Below are 27,328 nucleotides of genomic sequence, written 5' to 3'. Positions count from 1 at the left end.
ATGTCGCATGTCTCCCCTCTTCCTCACCCCTGCTCCCCCTCTGCTGAACTCCTCCTACCCACCCTCTAGAATCCAGAGCAGCCGGCCCTGCCCTCCTTCCTTGCCACCTCTCCACATGTCGCTGTCACTGGCTCCCAGACCCACAGTGGGTTTACCCAGCTGCCAGTCTGTTGGACTTGACCGTGAACTCCCGGAAGCAGGAACAGGCTTTGGGTTCCAAGCATCTAGCAATGCACCAGGCACATATCTACGCTCAACACATCTATGCCAAATGCAAGCTAATTGGCAAAAACTACGTCTTTATTATTTCATATTTGGGTCTACCTCCTCAACTTGATTTTCTGCTGCTGGAAGGCAAGGACTGTACATGCTACTCTGTAGTTCCAATGACAGTAAAACACCCCGAATACGCAATATCTTCATGCCTTATGGCTGATGGTGATAATGTCAGAATAATAAGGAGGCATTGCACGGTGCAGGGATCAGCTATGTGTCTATTTTAAAGGATGCAGCCGTAGTGGTAACATGCATCTAGTAAGAGAGACCCACTGGTTCAATATTCACAAACCACCTGGTTCTGTCCTAAGCGTGGTAGCGAGGGGAGTGAGAGAAGCACAGACCAGACTTGGCCAGGGCTCGGCGTCTCCAGGCAGGATTCGGAGGCACACAGACTATAACACTCCTACAGCTCCCTCCAGGAATTCCTTCCATGTTTTACCACGATAGCTTTGCTCTGGTTAGTGTAACTTCCCTCTGGTAATCGTAAACACCCCCCCAGATCTTTGTTAGCAATTGCTGCCCAAGCATATGGCCCACGGATCTACATCCGAAGGGTCTCAAGACTCAGGTTTTCTAGACAGTAGTAGATGACCTTGTCTCAGCAGCAGCTAGCCCCTCAACGTCTGGAAGCCTTGGTTCCAAATTTCTTAGGATTTATGCTATCCCTAAGCCCCACTAACTAAGAAGTCTAGAATCAGTCACTCCTCACAGGCCCAGTGCAGCTCTTTCTGCCCATGGGTCCTGTCCCTGTGCTATAATAAAGGCACTCTTTTGCACCAAAAATGTCTCAAGAATTCTTTCTTGACCATTTGCTCCCGGCCCCACGTCAGTAGGAACACCAGCTCCTCTGCCCTCGCGGAGAAGCACCAGGGCTCAATTTCCGGAAGTGGAATGGGGCCTGTGGAGGTTTAATGAACATCCTCGAAAATCGCATGGCTGGAAAAGTGGGGAGCTAACATTTGAGCTCGGGCCTTTCAGACTCCAGAGCAGGACGCCTCTCCCAGTGCACTGTCTGTATCTAGATGGTTCTGCGATCTTTGGTGATCACCCTGCTGACATTCAATGTCATCTCAGTAGCAGGAAGGGAGGTGGGAAGCTGCTGGGGCAGCAGCCGGAGGTTGCACTGAATTGACCGCACAGCTGCAGTCAAGGTTGGAAAAGCCCACGGAGTCAGGCACTGAAGCCAAGAAGGCCGTGCCTGGCGGGAGCCCTGACTCACCATGTTGAACACGGCCATGGTCAGAATGATGGCCGTGGTGAGGACAGTGAGGGAGACACGAGGCCAGGGCCGGTCCGCGATGATGCCCGACGACTTCAACAGCCACAGGAGAGAGGCGGAGGCCTTCTTGCTGCATTGCTGGGAGGAGACAGAAAGGGAAATACACTGCTGGTTTAGGTATTCTCTCGAGCCTCTCCGTGATGTTTAAAACCACCGGAGGCATCAGTGTGCTTCACAGAGCAAACGAGCAGGCTCTGCTCCCCCCCGGAGACCCAGACTAGGTCACGAACCTTATTAAAGTGATGTCGGCATCATGTTACAAATAAAGGACAAATTAGTTAAATTTCTATGATAAATGTAGAACGTACTTTATGTTCTTTTAAATAGACCTGAAATTACTTTTTAAAAAAAATCTCTGGTAAAGGAAAAACTTGTCAGTTAATTAAACCATGCTGGGGGATGTGTTGGGTCTCAGATCACAGCGATGATAAAGCAATCATCCTCATTCAGCCGATCCAGGCGGAAAACAGCTGGGCAGGTAGCTCTTCGGAAGAATACAACTGGACCACAAAGCAGATGGATGGCCTTATCTCCAAAGACAACAGCCATTGCTCTCTGATGGCTTTACCTCATTCCGCCCTGCGGGGGCCGCTTTCCTCTTGGAGAGGCTCTTTTCCAAATTTTTAATTGTGTTAAAAAACACATAACAGAACATTCTCCCTCTTCATTTTTTTCCAAATATTTTAAATTTATTCATTAGAGAGAGAGAGCACAAGCAGGGGGAGGAACAGAGGGAGAGGGAGAAGCAGACTCTCCGCTGAGCAGGGAGCCCAACGCAGGACTCAATCCCAGGACCCCGGATCATGACCTGAGCCGAAGGCAGACGCTTAACCAATGGAGCCACCAGGTGCCCCTCCATCTTCATTTTTAAGCGCGTAGTTCGGTAGTGTTAACCATATTCACATTGTTGAAGAGCATACGTCTACGACTTTTCACCTCGCACAACTGAAAGTCTAGACCCATTAAAGAACTCCCCTCTCCCCTTCCCCTCGCCTCCGGCCACCACCATCTTACTTTCTGTCTCTAGGAGTTTGACTCTCTGGGTATCTCATAAACATGGAGTCACGCGGTACTGGTGTTTTTGTGATGGGCCTACTTCACTCAGCATCATCTCCAGGTTCCTCCATGGTGTCACATGGGATGAGATTTCCTTCTTTTGATAAGGTTGAATAATATCCCGTTCGATGTACTGACACATTTGATTTACCCATTCATCTGTGGAGGGACACCGTGTGGCTTCTGACTGTGGCTCTGGAGAGTCATGTGGCAGTGGGCATGGGTGCTGGAGAAGCTCTTTGGATACGAGAAGGGACTGAGGTATTTACAGGATGGCAATGTTCCCTCAGCATTTTCTGTGGACCAGACTCTGCTCTATGGGATTTCAGGGGACCATCTCACTTCATCCTGAAGGCCACTGTTCCGGGGACGGGCCACCGTGATGTGGACCTTTGTCCAGGTGGGAGGGGAACAGAGGCAGAGAGAGTTCTGAGGGGTGGGTGACACCTGGCCTGTGCCAGGTGCTATCGCACATATTCACAGAGGTCACCTGACAGGGCAAGCGGGTACGTAAGACTTCTCTAGGGATCTCCATTTTCACCGTCATGCGAAAGGGGCTGAGGCCCTATGGCTATGTGTCCTGAAAACACCAAAAAAAGGTTGATTTCAAAAATTTTAAGAGAAGGCCAACATCCTGTACCTTCTTGACTTGTACGAAGCTAATATGACAGTAAAACTGGTGTGACACCCATAAAACCCAAACAGCAAATCCTCCCATGAACAAAGATCGCCTTTATTTCTCTCCCTCTTTCACATTGTCCTTCTGCTTGATTCTTAAAAACATGTCAGCTTTAGTCTTAAAAATGGAAGCACTGCAGTATGTCAAACACTGATACAGCGAATAAATGAGATTCTTTTTCTGTTAAATATTTTATTTATCTATTGAGAGAGAGAGAGCGTGCGCTCAAGTGGGGGGAGGAGCAGAGGGAGAGGGAGAGAGAGAAGCTCAAGCAGACTCCATGCTGAGCGTGGAGTCCGACATGGGACTCGATCCCAGAACCCTGAGATCATGACCTGAGCCGAAATCAAGAGCCACCCAGGAGCCCCCACATGAGATCCTACAACACAGGATGAGAGGTGATAAGGACAGTAAGAACCCGCCCAGGGGCCCAGGATCAAACCCCCACAGCTGAGAGACTTTCTACAGGTTAACTATCCTCCGTGGTCTCAGCTTCCTCATCTCTAAAATGGGGTAATAATACCTGGCTCCTTGGTCTTCTAAGAGATTAAATGAGCTACGTCAGTTGCTGGGGTGGGACTTAGACACCTTCGCTCTTAGCTCTTGTTATATTTATGAAGAAAATGCAATACTTCTCAGAGACATTTTAGGGACTAAAAATCTCTTTTCTTCAGACCGATATGAACAAAAAAACCTAATTTCCCCTCCTTTTCACTACGGTGTTTCCTCCGGGCAGCTGGCCTTCTCTCTTCATTCCTGTCACCAAGTAGAGGCCAAATAAAGAGAACTGTCCCAAACATGAGACTCAGCACAGCTGGCGAGACAAGGACAAGGGAAGAGCAGGTGACAGGGACATGCGCCCTGAGCCACAATGCAGAGAGGGGAAGAGGAGGAGGGAGGGTGAAGATGTTCACGGGAGCAGAAGAGAGAAGAGACGTCGGTCTCGAAGCAGAAGGATCTGATTAAGGAAAAGGGGACCACTGATTCCACTGCCACTCTGAGTAAAAAGCACTGCTTGGATCCGATGTGATAATTTAGCTCAGTTTATTCCATTTGGGTTAAGTATTCGAGTAAAGTCTCTTATCAAAATTTGCAGCATCCTAATGAAACACTATAAATGATACCATCTCAGAGAATATTTGGGCACTTATTCAGAAGGTGCTCTTCAGACGAAGATGAGAGCCCAGGTTTGTTCCTCTATGTGACCTCTGGTTTAGCGACTGGCATCATTTCAGTCCAATCTTGTCCTCCTTTCTTGACCGTCAGTGGCTCTCACTGTACGCACGATGGCCTCCTACTCACAGTGAGCTCGCTGCGGGCCTTCCAGAAATGCGCTTGGCTGTTAATGCCACACCATCCACTGACAGGTGTGGAACTGGTACTAACTGCAGTGGCAGATGTCAAAGGAGAAAGGATACAAATTTATATGGAAACGCTGTGGTGGCCTTAGTGCTGGGGACAATGACCAGTGCAGTTTGCCAGCAAGGGTCTTCATTCAGTACAGGCAGAAGATTCTCCTCAGAAAAATAAAATATTCATATACTGTTGTTTGGATTGAAAAAAAAGGAAAAAATATTTCCCCTTCCTTCCTTCCTTCCTTCCTTCCTTCCTTCCTTCCTTCCTTCCTTCCTTCCCTCCCTCCCTCCCTCCCCTATCCCCCACTTTGAACCTCTTGCACTGGAAACAATGGCTAATCTCTCACTCTAAAATTCCTCCTAATTAAACGTAATAATTATAGCAGCAGATTGCATTAGCAATTTCATTAGTGTCCTTTTATTTATTTATTTTTTATTTTTGTTTTGAGAGAGAGAGCAAGCACGCAAGTGGGGGGAGGGGCAGAGGCGGAGAGAGAGAGAGACTCTTAAGCAGGTTCCATGCACAGTATGAAGCCCAACTCGGGGCTTCATCTCACAACCCCAAGAACATGACCTGAGCCGAAATCAAAACAGTTGGACACTTAACAACTGACTCCAGCCAGGAGCCCCAGTGTTCTTTTAAAAAATAAAATCAGTTACCTGAAAAGAAGTAGATGTTGCTATTCAGTGAAGTTTAATAAAATGAAAAACATTTGGAAAAGCTACACATACAATGGGAAGTAGCAAATTTGCATTACTAGAAAAACAAAACTCATCTTAAAACCTTGCCTGAAAAAATGGTGGTTTACCATAGAAACATGCATTTTTGTGTATCTGCCTAAAGGAACACCCCCTTTGGCAGTTTAATTCCCCAAGGACTGTCTTCCTGAATGGCCACAACGAGCTGCCGCAGTAAGTACTGGTAACATTTGGTGCCACAGAGACTGCCATGTGTACTTTGGTTCTTTAACTGTACCTGAATTTCCTCCAGAAAGCCTTCTTTATTTCAATAATCATATTTTACAAAATCAACAATGTTTCTTTCATAAGCCCTGAGTGAACCACATTCCTCAGCCGTCCATCCACTGTGTGGCACTCACAGCCTGTCCACATTGTATTACTTTGATGATGTGCTTGTCTCTGGCCACACGGAGAGCTGGTGACCACATCACACCCATCTTTGTATTCCCAAAGCAGCACAGGGTTGAGCAAAGCACAGGGACTCAACAGAGGTTTGCTCAGTATGTTCTTTATCTTATCTTTATCTTAATAATCTTATCTTAATGTCTATCAGCCACTTAGTCTTCAAAGAGAAATTTCCAGCAGTCAGAAACAAAGAAGGAGACCACTGCTAGAGGGAGTGAGGCTGTGGGGTTGGCCTAGGAGTGTTCTGGAACTGGGCATGAGCTGTAACACCTAAGGGGTGGGATTTTGATGCCCATGGGAGGAAAGAAGATGTTGCCCTGGGCTTGCAAAGGGTGGGCAGCTGGGACCAAGATCCCTGAATAAAACCAGAAGTCTCAGGGGTGCATACATCTTTTCAAATTAATGTTTTCATTTACTTTGGGTAAATACTCAATAGTGGAATTTCTGGATCATATGAGTACTGAGTAATGTACAGAATTGTTGAATCATTATATAGTATACCTAAAACTAATACAACACTGTATCTTAATTATACTTCAAAAAAACAAAAAGAACAAACAAAAAAATCCCAGAAGTCTCAGAAGACTGTTCCCTTCATGTAAAATCTAGAAAAACTCCATGCACTAGCTCAGGGAACTATCAATAAACTTCTAATGATACATTCTAACTCTAAATATGGGTGATGAGTTTGAAATTATGTTCTATGCTTCATAATAGGAACCTCAAGTTAAGGGATTATTAACTGGGTCAAAGACCAGAGAAAGTCCTTGGAGTTCTTGCTCGTTGTTGGAGGATAATTCCCACCGAACATGACCCCCAAATAAAAAAGAAACTGTGAACTACGCAGGACTATGGACAGTGAGAGGAAGCATCAACAGACACAACAGAAAGTAGAATTAGCACCACAGGATCTTCAGGTATCGTATCAATCTGAAACAGCCTGCAAAATAAGATTAAAATAATCGAAGGTGGATTAGAGTACATAATGAATGAGCCCTTAAGAGAAAATAACAGATGCATTTTAAAAACGATCCACAAAGATGCTCAAGAGATGAAAATGTGGATACTGAAAAACTCAGTAGTTGTACTGACGTGAGTAGGCTAGCTCTGAGCAAACAGCCCATAGAACAGCACAGAAGGACAGGGATGGAAAACCATGAAAGGAATCGCAAGGCACAGAAGGTACAATGAAAAGAGACCATACACTTGTAATGAAAGTTTGAGAACAAGAGAACAGAAGGACGAGGAAAGAAGCAAAATACAAGGAGCTATGGAGCAGCAGCTTTGCAGGCGTGGAGCAAAACACGAGCTCCGTGGCTGATGTGACATCCTGACTCCCACACAGGAAAATGAAAGTAAACTTGTAACTCAACACAAGGAATCTGAGGCCCACGACTGACAAAGAGCAAATCTATAAAACAACGAGAGAGAAGACATATTATCCACCAAGAAACAGCAGTTAGACTATAGATTTCGCCTTGGAAAATACGGACTCATGTTTTCACCATATTAGAAAAATTATCACAAATGATTATGAAGAAAAAACAGACCCTTTTTTTAAATACAAAAGCTGAGTACATTATGGGCAGGATCTCACTGAAAGGGTTAGAAAAGGAACAATCCTTTGGGAATATGGAGCCTGAGTCCTGGAGGAAGGAACTGACATACAAGAATGGTGAGGAACTGACATATGGCCAGAATGGTGACAACAGTGAATAACACAAGCAGTTTAAATTCAGAAAAATTTAACCAACACTCTTTATCTTTCTGTGCTGTTTTAGAGCTTATCTACTCAGCTCTCGTCTTACGTACTTCCGCATAACTACTGAGTTTCTAATTTCAAGAATCTGATCATCTTATTCCGTCTTCCATATTTGAGAATGGAATGGAAAATGGAACAAGATGATTAGATTTAAAGTACGGTATTCTTCAACAACAAGATGGAGATATTACTGGGGCGCCTGGGTGGCTCAGTCATTAAGCGTCTGCCTTCGGCTCTCGGGCGTGATCCCAGAGTCCTGGGATCAAGCCCCACATCCGGCTCCTCCACTGGGAGCCTGCTTCTTCCTCTCCCACTCCCCCTGCTTGTGTTCCCTTTCTCGCTGGCTGTCTCTCTGTCAAATAAATAAATAAAATCTTTTTAAAAAATAAAATATGGCGATATTACTGAGCTCCATTAGTCGTGTGTACATTACACATTTTAAGTTAATCAGTAAAAAGAAAATACTAGCGTATAAAACTTCCAAGTCACTGGAGGGAATAAAGGGGAATAAATAAATTCCACAGATCCAAGAGAATACAGGAGAGGAGGAAACATAAGCAGAAGCAAAAAAGATACATGATGGATTAAAGAAAACGCAAAATAAGACTGTAGTAGTAATTATAATACACGTAAATGTGTTATACTTGTCATGTAAAAGAGAGAGACTGTTAGATCAGAGGAGATAACATGTAACTGGATGTTGTTTACCAGAGACACACCTAAAACCCACATACTGACAAGAAAAAGCTGAATACAAAGAAGGAAGGAAAGGACAGTGGGCAAGTACGAAAGCAAGCTGGCAGAATTATACTGATGTTGGAGAAAATAGACTTCAAGGGAAAAACACTCCTGTGGGATAGAAAGCTTTTCTATCAGCCAGTGTCTGACCTACTTTCCTGCCACAGGACAGACTTGATGTTTGTGCTTTCATCTCTGCCCAGAACAGGGTCGGTGGGCGGGCCTCACAAATCGCTGTTACAAAAAGCACGAGGCAACCACATTGAGAGAAAAATTTCTTTTGACGCGTGCTAGCATTTTCATTTACTGTCCCTGTTCCAAAAGAGGCTTTGGGGGGTGATTTCTTGGTGGTATTTTTGGTTCGAGTCGTCACTCTCTTGTATTTGTTACAGGGCCGTAAGTCCACTCAGGCAGTTCAGTGTTAAATCTGGCGGTAATCGCGTACGTATTATTACTAATATTATGACGACAAGCATTATTACTTTCATTGCTGACTGTAATGAAATTGTAAGGAGGGCACGTATTGCATGGTGCACTGGGTGTTATACGCAACTAATGAATCATCAAACTTTACATCAGAAACCAGGGATGTAATGTACGGTGACTAACATAATATAATAAAAAAAACATAAAAAAAAAAGAAAATGTAAACTTGAATCTCTTATTCTACATTTTAGTTCCTACTTAAATAAACGGGATTGTTTTGGTTATCATGTCAAATTATAGATTTTCATATTTGAAGGACTCTCCTATATGTGAAAACATCTTGCAAAGTATTATTATGAAAGGCACTTTCTTACTAGAATATTTTAGAGTCTACATTCACTTGTAAATTAACCCCCCCCAAATCTTACCAAATGTCTTTTAAGATGGAGCTGTACTTTCCCCAGAATCCAGTTTTAAATAAACTGGGCCAACAGCTGAATAATGTAGATCGGGAAACTAGACCAGAGGGAAATAGGAATGAGGTTCTCTACGAGGTGGTCTTGACCTTCCCATGTGATTTGGACCAGTGGGTGCTTAGCGGCCATGTGTGCCCACGACCATGATCGGGACGTCCCTGCCTCGTGCTGAGCGCTCACCTGCTGGTGACTGTCTCCACACACAGTCTGGCCCCTTCTAATTACTTATAAGTGTTCTAAGGACTGATTGCAGCTCTGGTTCTAAGACCTCTCTGCCATACACTACAGGACAGGCTGTATAGCACTTGTGAGCATCTGTTTTCCTAACCGTAGGACAGGCATTCCCTCCAAGAGCTCTCGTGAGGATAGATGAGCCAAAATACATAAAATGCCTCGCAGAGCAAGTCGTCATTTTTAATATAACATAATACTTATTGTTGGGAAACTGCAATGAGATTGGACACAGAGCTATTCATGGGGATCCTGCCCGTCACAGGCCATTTGCACAGATTCCGAAGCTTCGGACCCAAGAACGGGAACCCTCTGCTGGTCTTACAGTGACCATACTGGTGGTCCTGCTCCAAAGTCTTCATTTCCATCCTCAAGAAAGGTGCTTACAAGTCTTCCTACGTTATTTTTCATGGAGGAAAACTTTTCCCTCAATGATTGGAAGTGGTTACTGGCTGAAGAACATGGCGCCTCCGGAGTTGGGCATCTCTCGTCCACAAAATGCGGGGCTGGATGAGGCCACCTCTGAGTTTCCTGTCCGCTCTCAAGGTCTGCAATATTCTGAAAGGCTAACCTCAGGAAGGGACTGACGCGGCCGTGCCTGCAGACACCTGACAAGGGAGGGTCGGGACAGGCCAGGACGCCGACGGGCCAGGAGCCGGGTGGCCTCAGCAGCAGGGATCGGCGACTGGGGCTGAACTCAGAGCCATACGCTCGGAGGACGTCAATGCGGGGCAGCAGGAAGGCGAGACGTTCTCTGCGCAGCAGTGCCAGGAGGCTGCCTTTGGGCGTAACCCAACATTCCTTGCTTACTGACATTAAATATTTATCTTTTTTTCTTTTTTCTTTTTTCTCTTTTTTTTAAAGATTTTATTTATTTATTTGACAGAGATAGAGACAGCCAGCGAGAGAGGGAACACAAGCAGGGGGAGTGGGAGAGGAAGAAGCAGGCTCATAGCAGAGGAGCCTGATGTGGGGCTCGATCCCATAACGCCGGGATCACGCCCTGAGCCGAAGGCAGATGCTTAACCGCTGTGCCACCCAGGCGCCCCTAAATATTTATCTTGTATCTCAAGTGCCTGAAGTACTACAATGAACAAAACAGGGCCAGAGCGAACTCGCGGGTGCTCTTTCCATCGGAAAGATAACAAACAATAATACAAAATGGGAAGCCCGACCAGCAGGCACGAGGGACGTGGGTGGTGACGAAGGCGGCTCTGCCGAGTTGGTTGGGGAAGGCCAGGAGATAATTTCCAACCGAGGAGACAAGTCGAAGCAGATCAGAGTCAAGGAACCGTAGTGCATGTGAGAAGGCATGTCATCGTGGTGCGACCATGGTCACCAGCTCACCAGTGCTGCACACACCCGTCTGCCCGCAGGACCAGTGCCCATGCCAGGGCATCTGGAGAAGATTCCTGTGCCACTCGGGGTCCCCTAAGTGCCCGAGGGGTGGTGTTGGGGAGGCAGGGGGGGCCGTGTGGAGCGGACACGCGGATGCAGTGCACTGGAACCTCCCTGAGATGACACGAGTCCAGCAGTGTTTCCTCAGTGCACACTTAGGAAACACATTTCTGTGGGCAGCCTTCTGCTGGCCTCCCTGGGGGACAGAAAGCCAGTGTGGGAAACAATTCTTGTCTCAGAAAACCCACTCCATGTCAGTGGAAACAACAGTCACACTCAACCAAAAAAAAAAAAAAAGGAGGGGGAGTCAAATAAGTCGTTATATAATCAAGTGCTAAATTGTATGGCACAGATCCTAAGCCCCACGGCGCTCGAAGAAGGGCCCAGTGCAGGGGCTGGTGGGTTTCTGAGAAAGTTTCTAGAAGGCAAGCAGTTGCAGGGCCCACCCACACGGTGAAGTGGGGTGGAGGGAGTTGCTGGGGAGCTGCCAGGGCAGGAGAGGGTGGGAGCGGGGGGCAGACAGAGGCGTGCTCTGGGCTTCTCATCACAGGAAATGAAAATACATTCCCTGACTTTTTTCTTAGACTGAACAAGTCTTTGTTGGATTTTTCTAGCAAAAGGAAAAAAAACCCCTGCATTTCATGATCACTCTTATTTTTTGCCCATTTTAGTGGGTCTCTACTTTTCTATCAAACCTGGCTGTACAGTAATGACCAGTCAGTGGCAGGCAGGTCCCGAGGGGACTAAGGTAAAGCTCTTGGAGGAAACATCTCTGTCAGGCTTACCTCTTCTCAACCTCCTTTATTGAAGTATTTTACTTCATCCAGAGAATTTAGTACCAGTAATATTAGCATCAATGTTGCCTCTGGCATTTAAGTTAACATATGTTAATGGAAGGATAGGAAGGATATTAATATTTCTGGGATATTAAATATACTTTCAGAAACTCAGCCTTTAATCCAAAAATAAATGCAAATCATAGGAACACGCCCTATAATTGGTAGGTTTTGGGAGGCCAGGGGATGGGCAGTTAGGGTGTCCTGACAGTTCTCCGTGACCACCGGGATTATCTGTGGCACACAGCACTTCTGATTGAATATGGAAGGTGGGGTAGGAAGCACACTGAAAGCCTTTTTAGATCGGCCGCGCCCTAACTTGTTTGATATTGACGATGAGAAAAAAGTCCTTACAGTACAAAGAAACTCTTAGGAGAACGAGAAGAATCCCTTCTTGAATTTTACCAGGATTACAGCTGGCCACTGGTGGGGGTGGGGGAGACTCATTCACCGATCCTACTAATTCAAGTTCAGAAAGATAGATGTCCTCAAGCCTAGGCTTCCTGACCACTTTGGCAAAATCCAGGCTTCTTTCGAGGAGGCGGCAGGCACCTGCTCATTCCCAGCACTGAAATCTTCCCTTTAAGACAACACAGAGTTACGGACTCCCTAGCATTTGGTGTGTAGGTGTCAGGGTCTTAGGAAGCCCCTGGGAAGAGGAGGAAACAGGCCTGTGGATATGGGATCTTGATGGCCCCAAAGCACCAGAGGGTGGGTCCGGGAGAGACAAGGAGCCATGAGAGGTTGGCTGATTATATCCAGGCTGAGAGGAGAGACATTACATAAGAGCAAAAGCATTCTCTCAAAAGCAGCAAAGTTGCTCTGAGATTCTTTTTCCAGCCCCCCCATCCCGCCCCTTCTGTTTATTTTCAATAGCAATTTAGTGGAAAGAAAAAGTCCGCTTGAAACCTTAAAAATACCCTCTGTTCCCCCACCCTGAAGACTGGATTCCTTGGAACAGCAAATGAGAAACGGGGCCATTTAGGCACAATGATAGAAGCCACTGTAAGCAGAATGAGGCTAGGATTTCCAGTGGGACCACGAAGGATAGTTCTGGTTCTGAAAACCCAAGAGATGGGCCACAGAAGCCTTCTGGCGGCTAGGAGAACAGACACGGGAGCCCATGTGCTTTTCCACCTCAGGAAAATGTGAACATGGAAAACCAGACTTTTTTGTAGCTAAGCATTTTAGAAACTTGACAAGAATTCCCATGGGACAATATTTACAACCTATAGTTTTCAGGGGATTTAAAGAAATTTGAGATGCCACGTGTGCATTCCAGGAAATCTGAAACCATAGTGCCACCTTGGGAAGAGTTTCCAATCCAATCTGAAACATCTAAACTATGATCTAGCAAACAAACCCCCCATCAGTTTGCAAAGGTACGCGGCTGAGATGGTATAGAGTGTCCAGTGTTGAGACGCAGAGACATACTCTGAAATCTCAACACTTTTTGGCTAAAAGATTTCTATACATCAGACTAGAATGTACCCGATGCTTGGAAGCTGGCTCAGAGTGGCCTCTCTTGTTTCCGAAACACAAGATAAAACACTATCTTTTTGGATTTCTATCTCATTGTTGGCTTTCTTATGATGCTCTCATGGAGCGACTTGCTTTGGACTCAAGAATACACTTAGATTTGATTCTTACATCCTGAACTAGCACTTGAACCATAACAGCTTGCAGTGATTGGTTTAAATTAAAGCACTAACAAAATATATTTTTACACTTGCTATTTTCATATGTTCCAAAATTTTATATCTTGAAAGTGGATGTAAAAGACATATTTGGTTTAAATTTTAATTCCGCTGTACAGAAAAAAAAGTTCTATTATACTAGTGTTAACTGCTGTAAATACTCTGAAAAGTCAGGATACAAAGTGGTGACAGAAATAAATAAACATGAATAGTTTTATGGTGTGATGGCCAACACTTCAAATAATCTCCAGATCAGGGTCTCAGCTGTGCACGAGCTGCCCCAGTTGATACTCTGGGCCACTGACATGAAGTGTGCAGGCCTGGGATCTGTAAACTCCTGAAACGGTAAATCAACGAGCTCCCCTGTTTCAAGCAAGAAATCAGTTTTCATTCAATGAGCACAGTGTTCAAAGAAGTTCCGTATTTGAAGTACCTACCAGAAGCTGCCCGGCAAAGCAGATGAAGAGGATAAAGGCGAGCAAGAGAAACGCAGCTCCAAAGGAGATCCCCAGAATGGACGTTCTACCAGGGAAACAAAAAGGAACAGGTTAGTGGGGGGGTAGTTTCCATTATTCTGGAAAGCCATCAGTAATACTTTGGGCTTAATTAGGACTTTAACGTAATGAGGACTTCATTCCTCACTCACTTTTTGAGAAATGAAAATGGAGCTAAGACCAAAAATAGGTCCAGAGAAAGCGTGTCCGCAATTGTGTCCGATCATCTTGCTGACTCATCGAAATTGCCCTATAAGCACCAGGTCCTTGTGAAAGCAACACCATCTTTCTCTGACTCTCCTACGCAACTAGCGCTTTGATGCCTGGGCCTGGCCTCTTCCGCGGAGGGCCAGCCTCATCGGATGCCCTTGAGGACCTCCTGGCCCATCCTTACTCCTGCTCACTTAGGAAACACCGAGTCCTTGCCCCAATCCAACCAGATTCAACTTGTTTCAGCAATCATGCAGCTAAATGTTTACCGAGGTTCCCCAAAGATTTCAGGGACCATGGCCCTCACCTTCTTGCCCAAGCTGATGAACACACAAGCGTCTTCCTATGATCACGTGAAAAATTAAGTTACAATTCTATCACTGACAGGTTGCACGTAGATAAAAGCATTTATAAGAATTGTATGCCTCTCTGAGACATCCTTTATTTTTTATTTTTAGTTTTTTAAAGATTTATTTATTCAGGAGAGAGAGAGAGAGAGAATCTCAAGCAGACTCCCTGCTGAGCACAGAGCCCAATGCAGGGCTCCTTCTTCCATCCCTGAGATCATGGCCTGAGCCAAAATCAAGACGCAGAGGCCTAACCGACTGAGCCACTCAGGTGCCCAGAGACATCCTTTAAATTATTAAACAGTGTAAAGCCTCTTAAAACCTCATTTAATCCAAGGATAGAAGTGTTCAGGGGTATTAAAAGAGCTGAACCACAATGAATAATCAAAGATGAAATTCAAATGAGACATCAGGAGAGGTCAGGTGGTATCTCAGACTGCAATGGAACCTTCTACCAACGAGGTTGGCCAGAGACGCTGAGGAGACAGAAGAACTGGCACAGAGAACAGGTGGCAACACAGAATATCGAAGCACGGAGGGCTCCGATGCAACTCGCCAACACGCATGCGCAGCTCTGAGTCCACGGCGACGGAAACGAAGCAGATAACCAGTGCTTGAGGCCATCGCAACGGGAAGGTTCCACTCAGCTCACGCTCTCAAATACCTCCTCTGTTACAAGATGATTTACACATCAAGCAAGGTCAACAAAAGCTTGACTTCAAACCCAAACCTGAGCCTGACTCAGTGATGCACTGGGCACTGAGTTATCTGCTAGAGTGATTCCCAGGGCTTTCAAATACCTAGCCAGATAATGGCATTTGTTCACATTTTATGAGCAAAAACCAAGCCTCTGCTAGAAGGGTGTTTATACACCAAATACACCTAGTCCCATGCTAGGCTGTAACGACATAGACAAGTAAGACGTCATACCTGTTTTGAGCTGCTTACAGTACAGTGGAGGTAAGCACCATATGTCCTTACCTCCAATACCTAGAATATCCTACTTTCTTTCAGACAGCACCCCAGCCCTCAGTCCCTGGCCAGGAGCCACCAGTCTCACATCTCCCCAGCATATAATCTCAGAGCCTCCTGTTTCGCCAGGCAGTGTGGGGGGAGGGGAGTGTGAAACAGTCAACACTTCAGAGGAAGGGAGGCCCCCTGGCACTCTTGGGACTGGAGAGGGTCACAGTAACTCATCTGCTGAATTTGTGTCTGCCACCTTTCTCACCCATTTTTACAGGAGAGCTCTGATGGGCTTTCTTTGATTCTGTGCTGCCTGGTTTCTTTCTGCTATCGCGGTAATGTCAGCTTCATTAGGTTGAGTTCAGAAACATTACATCTTTTTCTTAGATCTGAAACTGTTTAAATAACACATAAATGATGTCTTCTAGAAGGTTTGGTAAACATCAACTGTAAAACCATCTGATGACAGTGATAGTGATGGTCACAATGATCATGACGACGGTGGTGGTAGTGATGGTGAAGATGGTGACGGTGATCACAGTAATGATGAGGATGGTGGTGGTGACGATGGTGACGGTGATCACAGTAATGATGAGGATGGTGGTGGTGACGATGGTGACGGTGATCACAGTAATGATGAGGATGGTGGTGGTGACGATGGTGACGGTGATCACAGTAATGATGAGGATGGTGGTGGTGACGATGGTGACGGTGATCACAGTAATGATGAGGATGGTGGTGGTGACGATGGTGACGGTGATCACAGTAATGATGAGGATGGTGGTGGTGACGATGGTGACTGATGAGGGTGATGATCGTGGTGATGACATGATGACACAAGATAGTGATGATACGAAGACAGATTATTTGCTCTGTGCCGAGTACTATTCTAAAGGCTTTATATGACATTCATTTTTTATGAATTCACTTAATCCTCATAATAATCATGGATAGTAGTTACTATCATTACCTCAAGGAGAAACTGAGGCCCAGAGAAGTTGAAAGACTTGCCTAAGGTCATACCTCTATTAAGTGGTGTGGTCAGGATTTATGCCCATTCAATTGTATTCCTGACCCAGATTCCGTTTTTAGGAGTAGACATGTCACATTTCTGCCTTGTTTACTGGCTCTATTTCTTGAGTCAATTTTGATAATTTTCCCGGAAAATTTAGATTTAGATTTTCAAATGTAAAATATTCTACATAATATTCCCTTTCAATTTTAACTCCATTTTTGAAGCATCATTTTCTTGACCCTAATGTCCTTTTTCTTTTTCTCTCTACATCAGACTTTTGAAGCTGTGCGTGTTTATTGATCTTCACAGTGAATGAATGAGCTTTTGGTTTATAGACCTTAATAGGTCTATGCTTTCTGATAGTTTTCTATATAACTAGTTTCTGATTTAAATTTTAACAATTGCTTCCTCCTTCTTTACACAAACTTGTATTACTTTTTTCTTGATTGTTATTTATTGCCAATCTTTTATATTTTCTAATAAATGCATTTAAGGACATAAATATTCCTATAACTACTGCTTTAGCCAAATCCTACAGCTTTTGATTTGTGGTTACTTATTGTCGTTCTTCTCTAAAAAGCCCATAATTTCAATTTCCTTTTAATAGAACACTTATTCAGAAGTCTAATTTATAAATTCCACAAGGAGATTATTTTTGGTCTGCCCCCGTTATTTCTTTTTTCTTTTTTTTTTTTATTAATAATGATTTTTTATTATATTATGTTAGTCACCATACAGTACATCCCCGGCCTTCGATGTAAGGCTCGATGATTCATTAGTTGTGTACAACACCCAGTGCACCATGCAACACGTGCCCCCCCCACTACCCATCACCGGTCCATCCCACTCCCCCACCCCCCTCCCCTCTGTAGCCCTCAGTTTGTTTCTCACAGTCCATAGTCTCTCATGTTTCATTCCCCCTTCTGATTACCCCCCCTTTCTTTATCCCTTTCTTCCCCTACTGATCATTCTAGTTCTTATGTTCCATAGATGAGAGAAATCATATGATAGTTGTCTTTCTCTGCTTGACTTATTTCACTAAGCATTATCTCCTCCAGTGCCGTCCATGTCGTAGCAAATGTTGAGAACTCATTCTTTCTGATTGCTGAGTAATATTCCATTGTATATATGGACCACAACTTCTTAATCCAGTCATCTGTTGCAGGGCATCTCGGCTCCTTCCACGATTTAGCTATTGTGGACATTGCTGCTATGAACATTGGGGTGCATATGGCCCTTCTCTTCACTACGTCTGTATCTTTGGGGTAAACACCCAGTAGTGCAATGGCTGGATCATAGGGTAGCTCAATTTTTAACTTTTTAAGGGACCTCCACACGGTTTTCCAGAGTGGCTGTACCAACTTGCATTCCCACCAACAATGTAGGAGGGATCCCCTTTCTCCACATCCTCTCCAACAATTGTTGTTTCTTGCCTTGTCTATTTTTGCCATTCTAACTGGCGTAAGGTGGTATCTCAGTGTGGTTTTGATTTGAATTTCCTTGATGGCTCCGTTATTTCTAATTTCATTAGATTTGACCAGAGACTGTGGTCTCTATTATTTCTACTTTGACAATGTATTTTTCCTCTAGGGTGTGATGAACATGATTTACTTTTTTTTTTTTTTAAAGATTTTATTTATTTATGTGACAGAGAGACAGCCAGCGAGAGAAGGAACACAGCAGGGGAGTGGGAGAGGAAGAAGCAGGCTCCCAGCAGAGGAGCCCGATGTGGGACTCGATCCCGGAACGCCGGGATCACGCCCTGAGCCGAAGGCAGATGCTTAACGACTGTGCCACCCAGGCGCCCCCACGATTTACTTCTATTATACCTTACGGATTTCTAAAAATGTTATGTGTTTCCTTTCCCTGGAAACAAAGCATACATCTATTGTCAGAGCCGGATGAGTTAGTCAAATTCCCAGTGGGTTGACTTAATGGTTCAATTTGGTCTGTCAATTTAAGAACATATTAATATTTCCGGCTGGGATTGTGGGTTTGTCAATATATCTGAACATTCTAATTGCTTCTCTTTGTTTCAAAGAGATGCTGGAATGCATGAAGATTTATGATTGTTAAGTCTTCTTGGTGACTGTACCATTGTACAAGTCTTTCTTTTTCTTGTGCTGAATGCCTTCCACTTGATCCAATGTTGTCAGAAATTTTTATTCCTGCAGCTTTCTTTTCCTGTAAGCTGTTGCCTTGAAAAGCTGTTTTCCACCCTTTAGTTTTCCTCTTTCTTGTCTTTTAATTTTTGTGAGATCTTCTGTACTTAGCACAGAGGGGGCCTTTGGTTTTGGCCTCAATCTTTGAGCCTACTTCCGAGAGTAGGACATTTTAATCCACTCACAATTATGAAATTTGCCAACATTTGACCAGATCTTCCATTTTATTCTTAAAATGTCCAACAGAATTCACAAAGAAATCACCACGGTAGGGAGTTCTCTTTGTAAGAAGGTTTAAAAAGCCAAATTTAATAAATGTAAGAGATACACACCCATTAAATTTTTCTATCCCATTATGTGTCAGTTTTGGGAGGGTTGCTTTTCAAGGAATTTTCCCATTTAAGTAAATTGTAAATGTTTTCGGTCTTGAGTAATTTGTCATATTCCATATTTATTCCATTAATGTCTGTAGGATTGGTAGTGAATCCCCTTTTATTCCTTATGTCATTAATTTGGGTGCTCTGTGATTCTGTGATTCTCTCTCTTTCTTGATCAGTCTTGCTAGTGGTTTAGGAATTTTTACACTTTTTGAAAGAACCAACTTTTGCTTTATTACTTTTCTATATTGGTTGTTTTCTATTTTATGGATTTCTTCCTCCTTTAGTATTTATTCCCTTCTACTTGATTTGCTCATCTTTTTCTGGCCTCTTAAGCTGAAAATTCAACAACAAATTTTAACTGTTTCTTCTTTTCTAATATAAGCATTTTAAAGCGACGAATTTCTCTCTAAATTAGTGCTTTAAGGTACACCCTACACCTTTGGGTAGGTTATATTTTGATATTCAAAATATTTTCTAACTTCTCTTGTCATTTTTTTATTTGACTCATTCAAAAGCATACAGTCTAATGCTGAAATATTTGGGGATACTTTCTATATTCTGTTCTTGTTCATTTCTATTTTGATTTTGGTGTGGTTAGACATCACACTATAAGATTTTTCTTTTCAAATTTATTTCATTCTTTTCAAAACTGTCAAGATGCTTCTACGGCCTAGTGTATATTTGGGCCATGTTCCATGTGCAGTTTAAAATCACATGTATTTTACAGCTGGGTTAGTGTTCTATGAATGTCAGTTTCATGAAGGTAGATAATCTTGCTCAGATTTGCTATATTCTTATTTATACAGTAAAGCCTGTAAAAGGGATATTAAAAGTCTAATTATGATTTATCAAACTCTTTGGTTTTAACAATTTTTTTCCTTTTGTATATTTCATAGTTCTGATTTAGGCATTATGCACATTTCATGATTCTCTGCTTTCTGATGATGTGCCCCTTTCATTATTATTCAGTGTCTGTGTCTCTGTTAGTACTTCTTTCCCTCATGTCTACTTTGATATTACTATATGTGTGGTGGCCTTCTCATGCTGTTTAGATGATACATGTTTTCTATTCTTTAAATTCCATACCAACTGCCTTTTGTACTTAAAATGCATCCCTTGGGGGGGGGCGGTGCCTGGGTGGCTCAGTTGGTTAAGTGTCTGCCTTCGGCTCAGGTCATGATCTCAGGGTCCTGGGATTGAGCCCCACATTGGGCTCCCTGCTCGGTGGGGAGTCTGCTTCTGCTTCTCCCTCTCCTTCTGCCCCTTCCCCCTGCTTGTGATCTCTCTCTCTTCTCTCTCTCTCAAATAAATAAAATCTTAAAAAAATAAAATGCATCCCTTGTGCTGTTGATAACGCTGCTATAAATATCAGTGTGCATATGTCCCTTTGAATCAGTATTTTTGTGTCCTTTGGGTAAATACCTAGTAGTGCAATTGCTGGGTCATAGGCTAGTTCTATTTTTAACTTTTTGAGGAACCTCCATACTGTGTTCCAGAGTGGCTGCACCAGTTTGCATTCCCACCGACAGTGTAAGAGAGTTATGGAAAGAGCCCAAATGTCCATTGTCTAATGGATGCATAAAGAAGATATGGTCTGTATATACAGTGGAATATTACTCAGCTATCAAAAGAATGAAATCTTGCCATTTGCAATGACGTGGATGGAGCTAGAGTGTATCATGCTAAGTGGAGTAAGTCAGAGAAAGACAAACACCATATGATTTTACTCATATGGGGAATTTAACAAATAACAGGTGAACAGAGGGGAAGGGAAAAAAAAGTAAAATAAGATAAAAACAGAGAGGGAGGCAAACCCTAAGAGACTGTTAACTGTGGGAAACAAACAGGGTTGCTGGAGGGGAGGTGGGTGGGGGGAAGGGATAACTGGGTGATGAGCATTAAGGAGGCACTGGATGAAATGAGCACTGGGTGTTATATCCAACTGATGAGTCACTAAATTCTACCCCTGAAGCTAATAATAGACTACGTGTTAACTGAATTGAATTTAAATACTAAAAAATGTAAGTTATGACACAAACTACCAGACACGACTCAGGAAGAAATAGAAAATCTGAATAGAGCTATAAAAGAGATTGAATCAGTATTTAAAATAAAACCCAAACCAAAAATTACTTGCAAAGAAAATCTCACACCTAAATGGCTTTACTGGTGAATTCTACAAAGTGTGTAAAGAAGAATTTTTACTACTTTTTCACAAACTCTTCCAGAAAATCAGTCCCTAACTGATTCTATAAGGCCAGCATCACCCTTATACCTACAGCAGACAGAGATATCACAAGAAAACAAAACTGAGACCAATGTCTCTTATAAATATAGATACAAGAACTTGACAAACCATTAGGAAACCAAATCTAGTCACATATAAAAAAGGATCATATAACATGACAAAGCGGGGATTTATCTGAGAAATGCAAGGTTGGTTTAATATCTGAAAATCACTTAATATATAATACACTATATTAAAGGAAAAGAAACCCACATGACCATCGCAATAGCTGTAGAAAAAGCATTAGACAACATCTGACACCCTTTTATTATAAAAACACTCAACAAACTAAGATTAAAAGAGAGTTTCCTGTATCCTAATAAAGGCATATATGAAAAACCCACAGGTTACATTACATTTAATGATGAAATACTGCATGTTGTCCTCCTAAGATCATGAACAAGATATGTGCTGTGGCTACTTCTATTGAAATTACACCGTGGTTTCTAGTCAGAGAAACTAGGCAAGAAATTGCAATAAAAGGCATCACATTGAAAAGGAAGAAGTAAAATTATCTGTATTTGTAAAAGATAGGATTTGGTATCTAGAACATTATGTCACAATCTGTGATTCAGACCCAGAGTGGCTCAAACATGTGGCTGTCCAGGGCTCACGTTCACGGCACACTGGCACTCGTGTTCAGACGGATGTACCTCTCATCCCAGGGAACGAGAGATACCGTGAGGCAGAGTAATGGTACCTCTCATCCCAGGGAACGAGAGATACCGTGAGGCAGAGTAATGGCTGGCCCAAAGCTCTTAATTATAACCATTTATCCTGCTGGCTCTATCAAAACCATGTTCAGGCTCATTAAGCATACCAAGATGTTTGTGTAACATGATCAATTTTAATTAACTTTCTAGTGGCAAAGCTGTTTTTTTTTTTTTAAACGCACAAGCATAATTGATCTATATAGTCACTGAAAAGCAAACTTGACTCTTCCCTGGCATGAGGCGAGAACAATTACACTTTTTAGTGATAATTTTTGACTTTGGCACTTTAATCAAGTGTATTGTTACAGTATATGGAAAAGGCTGATTTGAGACAAGGTCCTTTCTACTTTCTGTTTTTTTCCCCCCAGTCAATTTGCTTACAGGTGGTCCTGACGTGGATGAGGAAGCACATCTGCAGACAGGAAAAATCCAGCAGAAATATATAAAAAAAAAACCCCCCCACAAAAAAGAAATATATATCCATTACCCCCCAAATGTCTGAAAGTTGTATTACTTATAAACCATTTCTGTGGGTAAATAATGGTATCTTTATGTGGACTTCTATTTAATGTGATGACGTCCATGTCTCTCCTCCTTCTTTGCCCCCACCTTCTCCCCCCAAGAACGATGCAGATTCTCCCATCAACGCTCTCTGTTCACACCTATTACATGGTATTCCACGAGGGTAAGAACTCAGGGAAGAAGACTTTTCTTTTAACTCTAAGTTAGCATGCAGGAATAAAAACCCCTTTATCTCTCTTTTTTTTGTTTAAGTGACAGGTGATAGAACTTCAAAATGAAAGGGAATCTGGTAAAAAAAAAAAATCAAGAGCTGAAAAGGAAAAGAGGCATTTAAATATTCATTGCCATTACACATCACAGTAGCCTTTCTCTGATAACAGGACTCGGGAGCTTTGGGATGTTCTGGCTGCTTGAAGGTCCTGTGATGTGGCAAAGGCAGAAGGAATTGTATGTGGCAGAGTAAAAAGCCTCCCCTCCACAGCAACAATAAGGGCTGAAGATTTGAAGTTTCAGACGTATTATTCCCCCGGAAGGCCCACAGTCTTCTCCTTCTACACTCATTTTTTAGGTAGGTTCATCCCATTGGATGGATTTAAACATTACCTATGTGCTGGGTTTTCCAAATTATGACTCCACCCCAAGCTCCTTCCTGAACCCGGGATGCACGCGCTCCCTCCCTCCGTGAAGCTCCACCATCTGGCTGTCTAAGGTGCGCACGCGTGTCTTTGCTGCCCAGAACTGAGCCCTTGATTCACGGCCCGCCCCACCTGCTCCTTCCCCGGGATTCTCCCTCCCTGTCAATAGCTCAGGCCCAACACCAAAACAAACACCAACATAAAAACGCCACAGAACTCAGCTTTCTCTTACTGCTCCTATCCACCCAACAGCATGACTTGTCTCCATCAGTCTTCATGAGATACTCCAGCACTTACCACCTGCTCTGCTACTCCGGTACCAAACCTCACCTCACCGTCTTCCTATTTCTAACCCCCCTCCCCTGCACAGCAGCAAGAACACTGATTCTAAACACACCCAGATCACATCCTCAGCTGAGAACCTTCCAGGGCGTCCTGTCACACTCAGCATCAGACCCAACGTGCTCCCAATAGCTGGGAGGGCCAACACCACCTGCCCTCACATCGCTGCTCGGACTCCATCCTCCAGCTCTCACCTGGCTTGCTCTGCTCCCACCACCCTGGCTCCTTGGATATACTGCGGGTCCCATCATCTGGAATGTTCTCCTGCCAGAGAGCCATATCATACCCATCTCAATTCATTTGGGCCTCTGCTTCAAAGGCACTTAATTAGTGATGCTTTCCCTGGTCACCCTCACGTGAAATACCACCTTCCATTGCTGAGTATCCTATTCTGTCTTACTTTTCCTTAAAGATTATTACCACTGAATTATTGTATGTGTACTTATTACATTATTGTTGCTCCTCCTGATAGAATGTAAGTGATATGAAAGAAAGAGCATTTTAGGGGTTGCTGATGCTTCCCTCACATCTCTCATGATGCTTGGTATATGACGGCTCAGTAAAGAGCTACAGAATGATTCCACCTGTAAATGGGTGCACGTCTGTGCTTCCATTATGATTTCTATTTCTGTAACAAATGCTCAGAATATAGCCCTAGGGATAAAGTCAAGGTCCACGGCCCGTTTTATTGAGTGAAAACATGCTCAGCTCCATTCTCATTGTTATGGTTCCCCATATCCTACCATGCCACGGACACAGAGCTAAATGCCACACAAATCGGTTTTCATTCCTGGAGAGAATACTGGTTTTCATGAATTCCGTTTTTTCATGATGATATAGCATTTTTCGATAGGCACCCTGTTATGCAGACTAAAGACTACTCGTTCCGGCCTTCCTTGGAGCCCGGTTCACACATGTGACTAAGACCTGTCTTGGGTTATAAACCAGTGTCATGAGGTAAGCTTCTGGGAAGTTCCCTCAAGAGATGGCAGTTACGAATGCTTTCTGCCCTCTGCTTCTGGGTCTGTTCCTGCATCCTGCTGCTCGGAATGCGGATGCTGCCGTCTTAGAGAAGGAAGATGAGGAGCAAAGTCTACCGCAAGTAGGGATGTGCGCTGGTGGGATCCAGGCCCCCCGAGGAATCCAAAGGACAGAGTACCACACTGTAACCTTTGGCCTTTGATTAATGGGGAAAAAACTAAACTGCTAACTTACATTCAAGCTACTAATTGTGAGGCATTTCCTTACTTTCTGATGACCTGAATCCACAGCTGGATATTGTTCATCTCAGTAAAACCTGTAAGGTTCATTTATCTTGGACAGTAAGAATTATCTCCTCTCTACACCTCTCCTTCATTCCCCCTCTCTCCCTCCCTCCTTCCTCTCCCTCCCTCTTTCTCTCTCTCTCTTTCCCTCTTTCTTTCCCTTAAGATTCATACCCACTCAGAGGGAGTAACTTACTTTCACAGTAGCCAATATTTGGGCCCACCAATTTGGTTGCCCACCAAAGAAAACTGTTCCATAATAGTTATTTTTCCATCCTTTGTGTTTAGAAAATCAAGCCTACTTTCAATGGACATGAATGATTCTACCATTAACTTTCTTCTATTTTTTTCTCCTTTTTGGAGATAAAACCAAAATGAAAGTGATTCTTTTGAAGCGACTATTAAAGAATTAATGAGGATTGATTATTCAAAAGAGTAATGGAATAAGTATCAAAGAATTTCAGTAGAAATAACAGATCTCACATATTTAAGATTATAATTTGCTATTAATTTTGCTTAAGTAAAACATCATTATTCTTAATTTAACTTGGGCTAATGAAACACATGATATTTAACTAAGCTTTATTAGAAAAAAAAAATCATTCTTCTTGTAACAATTGCCCATGCCTGGTTTAATCTACTTAGTTTGGCAGGCAGTATGAATAAAACTACTAAGAACTGTAAAAACAATTCAGGCTTAAGGGTATCTCACATTTCTGATAAAGTCTAGTACAAGGCAGACAGAAGTGAGAGAATAAGCCTAAAAAGAGGAGTCAACTAATAATTTAATTACAACTATCTGAATTGAAACTCGGGTCAGATTCAAAACTATGTGCCAAATAGGGATGACATTTGGCCCTCTTTTAGGCAAACCCTTCCCCTTGCTGCTCCTTTCAAGGTCATGAATTCTTCTACTATTAGTTATTCATGCGTTCATTCATTCATTCACTTATTAGTCATTTTTCTCCTTTTTCCAAAAAAACATGTGGCAGTTTCCCCAAAAGAAAACAAACAAAATCAGAGGTCAGCACATAAAAAGAAGTGAGGAAGTGAGAAGCATCATTATCCCAATGAAAATGCTTTATAACAAAATTATTATTTTTAAATAGATGAGATGTTAGTCAAATTCACATGACCCGCTTAGTGAAGGGACCTTGACCTTGACCTGAATTTAACAAAATACTTGGACTTGAACTGCTGAACCCCAGAGACAGCTGGCAGAGAGAGACTGCAAAATGTATCATAGTAATGCTTTCATAACTCAGAGTATATGAAATCACCACGGACCCAAACCCTTGATGCTCACAGTTAAAATCACATATAACCCAAAGAGATGTGCCACTATGAGTCGACAGAGACCGCATAGCAGAATTCATGCATTTATACACCGTAATAACAGAATGAAATACATGCTATTTTCATACATTTATATAATTTCATACAATATGTTTATTCTGCTAATAAAGGAAAAGAAAAACTGGAATCCTTAGGTAAAATATGGAATTATAAAAAATTCAGATTTTAAAAAGAACCCAATAGATATCTTAGTTATAAATAATCACTGAAATTATACACTCAGTGTGGATGAGAGATTCACCAGAATGAATGCAACACAGGGAAATAAAGAGGTGTAACCTTTGAGGAAAAATTATAAGACCTGGAACACAGAATGAACAGCACAATATACAATTAACAAGATTTCAAGGAGGAAAAAGTAAAGAAAGAAGGAATGTATAAGGTGATAATGTCAGAAAACTGCCAATATGAATCTTCACACTGAAAAATCACACGTAGGCACTTAGGTGAAGAAGAACAAATACTCGTGGGGAAAGAATATACTGAAATCCCAGGGGGAAAAAGCACCCATGAAGGAAAGACAAATTATCTAAAAATAAATATAATGGGATTGATAGAAGATATTTCATTAGCAGCAACAGATGATGACATTGATGGGATATCATCATCATAATACTAAGGGAAAATAGAGTCAACATGGGATTTTATACTCAGTTAAACTATTATCCAAGAGCCAATGTGAAATAAGGCAGATAAAAATATTTTAACATAAAGAAAAACACAGCAGCTATGGCTACTCACAGACCCTCAATGAAAGGACTAATAAATGATAGACATCAGCAAGAAGGGAAATAAACTTGAAGGAGTATTTTTTTACGAGATGGTGAAATAAATAAGGGGATTAAGAGTATACTGGATGAGCACTGAGAAATGTATAGAACTGCTGAATGACTACATTGTATACCTGAAACTCACATGACACTGTATGTTAATTATGCTTTAATACGAAAAGGCATTGATAAATAAATTGGTAAAGAACAAGAGTAAATCTAAATAAACACTGACTATAATTACCATCTGGAACAGAAGTTCTAAGAAAAATTACATAGAAAATATAATTATTAACTTCAGAATATCTTAATACTATATATATATATATAGTTATATACATATGTAGTCATATAAGTACATACATTCTACATATGTGTGTTATATATATGACTGTATGTGCGTATACATAAGAGAAAGAGAGAGGGAGAGTATGTGTGCGCGTACGAGGAGAGAGAAAAAGAGATCCTAACTAGTGAAGGAAAAGAAAAGAATAACGAATACTGGATCA

At 42.6% G+C, this 27,328-nt stretch overlaps 1 protein-coding gene across 1 annotated transcript in view; it reads right to left on the bottom strand.

The window, feature by feature from the left end:
* The window catches only part of ADCY2 (adenylate cyclase 2), a 388,284-nt gene that overhangs the window by 58,364 nt on the left and 302,592 nt on the right, over window positions 1-27,328 (bottom strand). The window contains exons 15-16 of the mRNA XM_026506673.3: window positions 13,796-13,880; window positions 1,499-1,636 (exon numbers count right to left, since the gene is read on the bottom strand). Of these exons, the coding sequence (XP_026362458.2) occupies window positions 1,499-1,636; window positions 13,796-13,880 (223 nt within the window). The remainder of the gene's footprint in view (window positions 1-1,498; window positions 1,637-13,795; window positions 13,881-27,328) is intronic.

The sequence above is a fragment of the Ursus arctos genome, unplaced genomic scaffold (assembly GCF_023065955.2).
Source record: "Ursus arctos isolate Adak ecotype North America unplaced genomic scaffold, UrsArc2.0 scaffold_15, whole genome shotgun sequence".
Taxonomy (NCBI): Eukaryota; Metazoa; Chordata; class Mammalia; order Carnivora; family Ursidae; genus Ursus; species Ursus arctos.
This window is presented reverse-complemented; position numbering and strand designations above follow the sequence as displayed.